General features: G+C 66.8%; 1 protein-coding gene across 1 annotated transcript in view; it reads right to left on the bottom strand.

Moving 5' to 3' along the window:
• Positions 1-9,032, bottom strand: part of ABTB2 (ankyrin repeat and BTB domain containing 2) — a 9,460-nt gene extending 428 nt beyond the window's left edge. Inside the window, exons 1-11 of the mRNA XM_008048802.2 lie at positions 8,934-9,032; positions 6,955-7,044; positions 6,425-6,526; positions 4,986-5,082; positions 4,565-4,700; positions 3,349-3,575; positions 2,935-3,113; positions 2,730-2,835; positions 2,495-2,597; positions 1,578-1,668; positions 353-421 (exon numbers count right to left, since the gene is read on the bottom strand). Of these exons, the coding sequence (XP_008046993.1) occupies positions 353-421; positions 1,578-1,668; positions 2,495-2,597; positions 2,730-2,835; positions 2,935-3,113; positions 3,349-3,575; positions 4,565-4,700; positions 4,986-5,082; positions 6,425-6,526; positions 6,955-7,044; positions 8,934-9,017 (1,284 nt within the window). The 5' untranslated portion in view covers positions 9,018-9,032. The remainder of the gene's footprint in view (positions 1-352; positions 422-1,577; positions 1,669-2,494; positions 2,598-2,729; positions 2,836-2,934; positions 3,114-3,348; positions 3,576-4,564; positions 4,701-4,985; positions 5,083-6,424; positions 6,527-6,954; positions 7,045-8,933) is intronic.
• Between the last annotated feature and the right edge of the window lie 542 nt (positions 9,033-9,574).

Here is a 9,574-nt window from a genome sequence, read left to right as displayed (position 1 = left end):
TCCTGGCATAGCACCCCATGCCCCGCATGCCCTCAAACCCGGCCTGGCCTCCTCCCCGCTCCTGGCCTAACAACGCCCCCATTCCCGCATCCCCTTGAACCTGGCCCACCTCCTGCTCCCACTCCTGCCTAGCAAGCTCCCACCACCCACCCCTCCGCACCCCCTTGAACTTGGCCGGCCTGCTCCCCGCCTCCTGGCCTAGCACCCATTCCCCCTCCCTCCGCATCCACTTTGAACTGGGCCTGGTCTGCTGGGCTGTGTGTGCACCAGTCTGGCCTCTCAAGCCACTCGGGTGCTACCAGGTCTGCAGAGGCCACCACCCGATGCACACGGCCTGGACCCGCCCCCTCACCTCCAGGACATCAGCTGCAGGGATGTCCAGGGCCTCGGTGCCCCCGTGGTATAGGTATTGCATCACCAGCTGTGGGGAGGCCGTGTGAGCACCACACATGAGCATGCCCGCCCGGCCCCACATGTCCACCGGCTGCCCCGTCCTGCCCCGTGCCAGCCTGGGCCAAGCTCCTTTCCTCTACACGCCCTGCCCTGGCTGTGATGCCACAGCCGTGTCCCAGACCTCCCACATGCCATGGCCGAGACCCCTCTGCTGGACCCTGCCTGGTGGTGTGCTCCCCTGTCTTTACCAAGCCTGGGCGGTAAGACAAGTCACAGCTGCGGAACCTGAGGTTCGGGACAGGAAGATGACTCGGGCCCACGCGAGGTCCCCTGTCGCCACCCTGTGCACGTCTGAATTCTACATGTAGAGCTGGGGGGCTTGTGGATGCCTGTCCAGCCCACAGAAGCAGCCACCTCGCTTCCTGGGGCAGTCCCCTTCCAGGTGCTGGCTGTTCCCAAGACCGCCCAGACCAGACAAGGGTGCTGCTCACGTGTGTGGGCCCTTGTGTCCGCCTGGCTCCCGCCCAGCCCTGCAACCCCTGCCTGCCACCTCCTCCAGGGAGCACCCCTCTTCCCCCATACAGGTGTGGACACACCGTTCCTGCACCCCAGGCCCATCTGTGTGCTGTGGTGAGTCCGTCCTCCAGGGGATCCCTGGCCTTTAGGGGGACTCTGGGCTGTGAGCTCCCCCTTCCCACTGCCACCTCCCACCGAGGTCCCCACCTCAGAGCCACCCTGCAGCTCCAAGTCATTGCAGCCCAGAGACCTGCAGCCACTGCAGGAGTGCCCAGGGGCTCAGCCAGGACCCAGCCAGCACCCCAAGCCCTCACGCCGCAGCCCCGACTGGGGCTTTCTCAAGCGGCCCTGCTTGGGGGCGGCTGGGTGTGCTTGGGCCACGCTGGGCTTCCCAGAGGCAGCAGGTCATGACCCACCGGGGAACCCTGGAGATGCGGACGTGAGGCTGGGTGTGGGCCTGGGCTCTGCACATCCCACGTGCTCTCAGGAATGTGTGTTCGTGGTGCACTGGGACACCCGGGCTCACACACTGCATGCGGTGTCTGTGTGTGTCTGTCATCCAGTGGTCAGAGCCCAGGACGCGCGGTCAGGCTCTGAGGCGGTAGCCCCGCCACGGAGGAGAAGACCTGGACATGCCGGCGGGATGGCGCCGACGCCCGCCCACACACCTGGAAGATGTGGTACTTCACGTCGCTGACCTCGATGGTCTTGCTGCCGCCTCCGTCCTGCTCAGCCTTGTTGGTCATCAGCGTCTTGAACCTGCAGAGACAAGCAGGTGGGCTGTGGGCTGTGACCACTACTTGGGGCTGTGGACTGTGACTCTGGTTCGTGGCCGACTTTGGGTTGTAACTGTGGGCTGTGATTGTGACTTTCAGGCCATGACCTTGACTTTCGGACTGTGACCGTGTCTTTGGGCCAGGACCCTGACTTTTGGACTTTGACCGTGACTTTGGGCTATGGCCATGATTTGGGGCCCTCACCTTGACTTTTGGACTGTGACTGTGACTTTAGGCCCTGACCCTGACTTCAGAGTGTGACCGCGACTTTGCGCCCTGGCCCTGACTTTGGGCTGTGGCCGTGACTTTGGGCCAGGACCCTGACTTTCAGACTGTGACCATGACATTCAGGCTGGGACCGTGACTTTGGGCTGTGTCGGTGATGCCCACTCCATCACTGAGTGGCATCCCTGACTGGTCCCCGGGAGCCAGAGCGTTCTAAAAATTACTGCCGTGCCTCCAAAATCAGTCTTGGCAATTGACTTTGTACATCCTGGGCTGGGACCCAGCCGTTCCTGCTGACCCCACAGTGACCTGATGCCAGCGGCCGTACACACTCTTCGTCCTGGAACATTTTCCTCCTCCATTAACAGGAGGCTGGAGCTTGGCCAGAGAGACCAGCCTGAGGCCCCTCCCTGCCGTCCAGAACCCGCGTCAGGCCCATGGACACCTGGGGCTGTCGCAAGGGACTGCAGACAGAGGGTGGAGGCTGCCGGGTCCAGGCCCCGCCAGCCGGCTCCGTCCTCTCGAATCTGAAACCACAGCCCCCTGCCCTTGGGGAGGGGCCTCTATCATGTGGGGCCGCTGACCTGTTGGACGCCGTCACCAGCAGGACTTTATGCGCGTAGAACAGCTTCCCTTCCACCAGGAAGGTCACGTCTGACATCTCCTTGTTGTTCAGAAAGTGGGGGTCTGCGGAGAAGAGGGGAGGGTGGTGGCCGGGAGTCATCTTGGGGAGGGGGCAGACTGAGGCCAGGGCCCGGGTGCTCGGGAGCGGGGACGAGACAAGCGAGGAGGGAGACGGGCGCGGGGTGCGGGCCCTACCCAGCCGGGCCGGCAGCGTCTTCCGGAGCTCGGGGATGCTGGGCACAGGGCTGCTGCCGTAGCAGTGCGTGAAGATGGAAGCCAGCTGCTGCGTGACCGAGTCGTTCTGCGAGGGAGGACGCGTCAATCAGAGGCCAAGCCGACCGCTCTGGCCTGCGCGGCCCCTGGGGCGTGCCCGCCGCCCCGCCTGCTGCCACCCACCCACCTTGCTGGCCTTGAGGATGTCGAACAGCAGCGGCAGGCCCTCATGCACCAGCTCCTCGCCGTACTCCTCCTCTCGGATGGAGCTGAAGTCGCGCAACAAGCTCTGCACCAGCGAGTGCCGCGCCTGCCCGAACGATGTCCTCAGCGACTCGGTCCAGACGTGCAGCTTCCAGGGGACGCCTGCGGGGACGTGGGGTCACGCCCGGCCTGCCCTGTGCCCCCGGGCCCACGAGCAGATGCCCGCCGCCCTCGGGGAGCCGCCCTCTCCGGGCCACCGGGGTGAGGTGGGATGCCAGGGCTGCGCGTAGACCCAAGCCTGGGATGCGCCGGGTCTGGCGTGGCCCTGCCCCCACAGCCAGCCTGCCGGGCCAAGGACGACGGGCGTGTGTTGCGTATGGCATGCCTGGGGTCTCACCCAGTGCCCGCAGCTCCATGGTGATGTCGAGGTAGCCATGCTCCGCACTGTAGAACATGGCCTCCTGCAGGGCCCGCATGCGCGGCCGGTTGAGCTTCGCAGACCCCTCGCCACCGCCCTGGCTGGCCGCGTCACCCTCCTCCACGCCCTCCGCCAAGATCTCCTCCAGGGACAGCACGTCTGCCCGCACCTGCTGCGGTTGCGCCAGGAGCTTCCTCAGCACGTTCCTGCGGCCAGGGGGAGGAGGTTGGGCCAGGCCCCAGCCGGCTGGCCCAGGGCCCCGACGCCCCAGGAGTGAGCGGGGCCTGCCCTCCCGTTGCTGCTTGTGCGGGGTTGGGGGACCGCAGGCAGGCAGCTCCACCTCTGGGCCCCGAGCACTTGTCGTCCGTGGGCCGGCATCAGCGTCGCCGCCTCCCAGGCTGGCGCAGGGCTGCCGTGACCTTGGGGGCAGAGCCTGAAGCGAGGCCCTGGCCGGGAGCAGCTGACTGGAAGTGTGGGAACGCAGGTCCAGTGAGCCCGCCCCTCCCGGCATGGCTGAGGTGAGGACACTAGGCAGCATGCGTCCTACTGAGGAACGAACGTGCGGAAAACACGCTCCCTGGCGCGCGTTCCAGGCTGCGTCCAGCTCCGTCCTGCGGAGGCCTCCCTAGAGAGTTCCACGTCCCTGGCTTGCACTGTTGCCCGTGTCCTGAGCTGTGGGTTGGCGGCTGCCAGGGGCCCAAGGTCGCCCTGGGGTGCCCCCTGCCACAGCCAGAGGACCCTGGTCCCCCGAGTCAGCCGGCTTCCTCGCTACAGCCTCGCCACTTGGAGGCCTCGCGGCCCCTGGCTCCCGCCCCTGGTCTGCCTGCCACCTCTTCTGCCTCCCTCTGCCCGGTGCTGGCCCCAGCCTGCGGCTGCCACGCCCACACAAATCCCCTCAAAGCTCTGCCACCGTCTGTTCCCAGAGGCTCCGCGGGTAGCCTGTGGGTGCTGAGGCCACAGTGCTGGCAGCCCTGCCAGCTTGGGACGCACTGTGAGCCTCCCTAGATGGGGTGGTCCACCCTGGACAACCCCACGGCCCACACCACCCCCGTCTTCAACCACTGGGCCCATGTCTTTCTGGCTTCTGCATGCATGCTGCCTCCAGGAGGACCTCCAGACTTGCTCTTCTGTCCCCAACGGGAAACCTAAGGCTCCCGTGAGCCTGCTTCCGCCCACGGCAGGGTCTTGGCTGTACCTGTGTCCGTGGGCGGCCGCGTGGCTGAAGCAGTTCATGTTCTCGTGCAGGGGTGAGCCCATGCCGCCAGCGTCCAGCGAGCTGAGGAGGGGGTCAGCGCCGCGGCTCAGGAGCAAACTGACCAGCTCGTAGTTCCCTGGGGGGGAGGCAGCGGGGAGGGAGGAGGGAGGGCGAGGGAGGCCGGTGGAGAGGAGGAGGGGTCTTGGAGCATGCCAGTGACTCCCAGCCTGCCTCCGTGTCCTTCCCGCCCCTCTGCTGCCCAGCCGGGCCGGGAGAAACATGGCCGCTGGGGAGGGAAGCCCCGTGGCCCAGAGGGGGGCTTCCTGGCCCCTGTGGGGACTGTGTGTGCCATGCGGACCCCTGTGCGTCTGCCATCTGCGCCAGGCCGGCGATGTTGCAGGGGTGGGCACAGTGCACCTACCAGCCGCGGAGGCCAGCTGCAGGGGTGTCTCTGCGTGACTGTCCTCGCTGCTGCTTCCCACCGAGCCCTCCACGTGGGCGCCCGCGTCCAGCAGCAGCTGTGGGGGCACGGGAGAGGGGACAGCGTGGGGTCCAGGGTGTGGGGAGGGCATGGCTCGCGTGGCGCCCAGGCCGGGAGGCTCCTTTGCCCTCCAGGCTGGTGGCCAAGACGGGCGGGCCACAGCTGAGGGGCCAGAACTCTTAGCTCAGGACTACCCTGAGGCTCTGTTTCCAGAACCTTCAGCTCTGCCGGTGGGCCCGGAGCCCTAGCCGTGAGGGCCCTGAGCGGCTTCTCTCCCAACGCCCGCCCCAGAGCTCAAGCAGTCGAGCAGGATAGAAAACGCAGCCGCAGTCTGGGGAAACTGAGACCCTGGGCGGCAGCAGGGCTGAGTCAGGAAGAGTGGCGTGTGGAGCGGCACCGACCGGTGCGTGCCCTGGCCAGAGCCCTCCACCCTCTCAGCCTCAGCCATCCCACCTGCAGGATGGGAGGAGGGGCCCACCTCGGGGTCTCACTGGGATTAAACGCCCAGGGTCCCGTGGCTGGAAGGCTGCTTGTGGCAAGCCCAGTGGGGGCCCCAGGCTGGCCAGGGTGGAGCCCCACGGGGCAGGGCCGGACACCAAGCAGTTCCGGCTTTCGAGCAGGGCGACCTTTCGTGATGTGGCGACGGCTGCCCGGTGTCATGGAGGGCACGGCCTCCCAGACCCCCCGCCTCCCCAGACTCCCGGGCCCAGACCTTCCAGAACTCAAGGTCCAGGGAGCCGGCCCACACCTGGGGACTGAAACACAGAGTCCATACGGGCTCTCTGCCCCAGCGGGCAGCCTGCGGGTGCCAGGGATGCCCGCTGGGGATGGGTCAGTCAGAAACCAGCTGGGCCCCCTGAGGCCACAGAGACAAAGGCGAAACTGGGCGTGCGTCCAGGCAGATCCCGGGCATAGCCCGGCAGGCCCCACATGAGCCGAAGGAGGGGCCTTGTGGGTCCCCACAGGGAACGTAGGCGGGATGTGGCGGCCAGGGCAGCAACGGCCACACTGAGTCCTTCCTTCAGGCTGGGCCGCAGAGACACCGACCCGAGCCCTCCCTGACCACCTGGAAAGCATGCGTGTGGCTGGTGCCTCTGCTGGCTTGGGGGCATGCTGACTGCAGTGTCCACTTCTAGTGTCCTCACCCACGCCCGCAGCTACCTGGGCCATGGGGGGTGACACTGGCCTGGCTGAGAGGTGAGCTGTGCCCCTCTGGACACAGAGAGACTCGGCCCATTCGTGGGGAGGAGACAGAACTGGACGGGTACCCTGGATGGGCGCCATGGCCCAGAGCTGGCGCTGCAGGGGCCCTGTGGACCAGCAGGCCGATGCGAGGTCCTGCCGGCCCGGCCCAGGCTCCGGTGTCCCGCGGAGCTCACCTGGACCACAGAGATGTGTCCGTGCAGCACGGCGAAGGTCAGGCAGGTCCAGTGCCGGCTGTCGGGGTGGGTGGACGGGTGGCGGGGAGAGCTGGCCGGGACCTGCAACCCACAGCCGTCGGTGTTTCCTGGGAGCACCGTGGCGGGGCACCGCAGGGTTGGGGAGTCCACCAGTGCTGGCTGCACTCAGTGGTGATGTCTGTGGGAGCCGCCAACTCGAAAGGGAAGGGTAGGCGCTTGCTGAACAACATCTGCCCTGGGTGACAGACTGGAAGCGCGGGGTCTTGGGGGAGGCAGAGCTGGGAGCCCTTGGGGCGCAGGACGGTTGGGAGGAGGCGGTGGTGGGAAGGCGCTGCAGGCGTCGCGCCATCCCCGCCCTCATGGAGCCTAGATCCCCGGGAAGCCCCTCTCTGCCGATGTCTCTCTACCTTGGGGAGGGACCTGCCCCGTGCCCGGACCCTGCCCTGGCACGGTGAGTGGAGGCTGGGACGGCCTCTGGCTGGGGTGGCTGGAGCAGCATGTGTGCTCACCTGGACATCCAGGCTGGCGCCGGCATCAATCAGCATTTGCACCATGGCCTCGTCGCCAGCCGCACAGGCGTACATCAGCGGCGTCATCCCCTGCACGCATGGAGGCACGGGGGTCAGCGTCGCGACAGTGTAGCACGGAACCTCATACCCACCTGCTGGCCCGCTGCGCGTCCCCAGACCCGGACCCAGAAGGGTAGGTGCTTGCACAAGCCCGCGACGCCAGCGGAAAGGGCAGACCCTGTGGCTACTGAGGCGCCCCGCCTCCGGGTCCTGCCCGCCGTGGGCTCTGTGCTCTGAGAGCTTGGTGCAGTGGCCGTCCCTCTCCGTGCCTCCATTCCTCCAACCCTCCATCTTTACACGGGGAGCAGGAGTGTCCAGCCACGGGCACTGCTGGAGGGTGCGACCCCAGCCTGGGCAGGGCAGGACAGAGATGCAGCAGAGAGGAGAGGGGATGGCACCCAGGGGAAAGGACAGCACCCCAGGGAAGAGGTTGTCACCCTGGGGCAGGGGACAGCACCCCAGGGAAGGGACGTCATCCGGGGAGGACAACACAGGAGTGAACGCCCGGCCCCGCACCCCCAGCCCTGGGCACCAGGGCCGCCCTGGGCTGAACTGGCGCACTGCACCCCGTGAGTGCATCCGCGCCCACGCCGGCCACGTGACCCTCGGTCGAGAGCTGGTGACGACGGCCACAGCATCGCATGGGATCCCGGTGGGGCCCATACGCCGTCTCACAAGTCAACGTGATGCTCCCAGGAGGGAGGGCCGCCACAGTCCTGGGCTGCGAGGTGGGGACTTCGTGCCTGCCTCGGAGTGGCTGGGGGAGGCGGCAGGGGCAGGGCTGTCGGGCAGCAACCCCGGGTGTCACGCGAGTGATCACCCCATGGCCCGCTGTGCTGGCTGGCACCCGTGGGGGTGGGTCGGGTTGTTGGTGTGTAGACAGCACCTCACGCCCAGAGCCTGGCCTCACGGGGTGCAGTGGCGCCAGTTCAGCCCAGGGCGGCCCCGGTACCCAGGGCTGAGGGCGCGGGGCTGGGCGTTCACTCCTGTGGTGTCCTCCCCGGGTGACGTGTCTTCCCTGGGGTGCTGTCCCCTGCCCCAGGGTGACATCCTCTTCCCTGGGGTGCTGTCCTCTCCCCTGGGTGCCGTCCCCTCTCCTCTCTGCTGCATCTCTGTCCTGCCCTGCCCAGGCCGGGGTCGCACCCTCCAGCAGGAAGCCTTTCTGGGATTCCCCATTTCCCCAGCCTCACGCTCTGCCTGAAGCCCCCTCAGCCGCACCATGCAGTCACCACATCTGAGAGTGTCGCCCACCCTAGGTCACCCACCTCCCTGCCACCCAGGGCCATCTCTCCACAGCAGGGCTCTCGACACAGAGTCAGATGGACGGGACGCCCTGCAGTGGTCAGGAGCCCGAGCAGGGTTGCCTGGCTTCTATCCTGACTCTGCTCCACACTGGTCATGTGATCTTAGGGAAAGCAACCTCTCCTGCCTCAGTTTCCCCAGCTATAAAATGTGCGGCAGACCCTCAGGCATCACAGGGCTGCTGTTGGGGATCAACGGGCATGTCTGCAGGGAGTGTGTGGACCGTGCCTGGCAGTCAAGACCACTGTGAATAGCCACACGGTCCTGCTTTCCCCTGGCCTCAGCCTCTCAGGGACGCACCCTAGTGCTCTGTGCTGTGTGCACTCTGCCTTCCTGGTGTCAGACTGCACAAAGGCTGGGTCTCCATGGCCTGGCCCAGAGCAGGTCCCAGGACGCCTGGCTCGACGCCATGCTGACCCTACACCCTCCAGCCTTGGCCCATCTGGGACGGTTGCCAGCGTCCAGTCAGGGACACAGAGTCCACCCCACAGGGTCCCCCCTGCAGGGTGCCCAGGCCAGGGAGGACCCTCCAGACTGGAACTGCCGGGCAGGCTCGGGAGACCCCATTCAGAGGCAAGTCTGGCTGTCACGGGCGGGCTGGAGACTCTGGGACGTACCTGGTCATCCATGGTATTGATCCCGTCGGGGCCCAGGGCCTCGATGGCCTGACTGACGAGATCTGTCCGCCCGCAGCTGAGCATGTGGAAGCCCAGGTCCTGGTTGAGCTTCTCGGTGGCTGCGCGGGCGTCCAGCCTCCGGAAGGAGCTGGAACAGCACTCAGGTCTGCCGGGAGAGAGCGGGTGAGTAGGTGCGCATGGATAGCCGCCGAGGCCGGCACGGGGAGCAAGTGCGGGTGGGGGAGGGCCTGTCCCCAGCATGCTCTGTGGCACAAGCACACTCCTGCTCTCTGTGACGTGTTCAAGAGTGCTCTGAGCTCCTGGGAGCCGGTGACTGCAGGAAGCAATCACTGAGAGTTGCCCAGAGGAGGCAGCTGCGCAGCCTGGCTCGGCCCACAGCACTTGGCTGTGGGCTTTTGCACGGAGCTGGCCACCCCTGGCCTCTGGATGGCCACCATGGCCAGTTCCCGTTTCTGGCTCTTGTCCTGTCTCCTCAAGGCTCCTGGGGAGGCCCAGAAGCACCCACGGTCTGCAGACTGGCCTCAACTCCCGTCTGCAGCCCACTTGCAAGGAAAGTCATGGACAAAAGGCATGTCTACAGGGGCCACAGACATCCAGGCAGCGTCTGGAGCCTTGGCTGG

The sequence above is a fragment of the Carlito syrichta genome, unplaced genomic scaffold, assembly GCF_000164805.1.
Source record: "Carlito syrichta isolate Samal-C Ts95f unplaced genomic scaffold, Tarsius_syrichta-2.0.1 Scaffold126784, whole genome shotgun sequence".
NCBI lineage: Eukaryota > Metazoa > Chordata > Mammalia > Primates > Tarsiidae > Carlito > Carlito syrichta.
The sequence above is the reverse complement of the archived record's forward strand: the minus strand, read 5'-3'. Positions and strand labels throughout refer to the sequence as shown.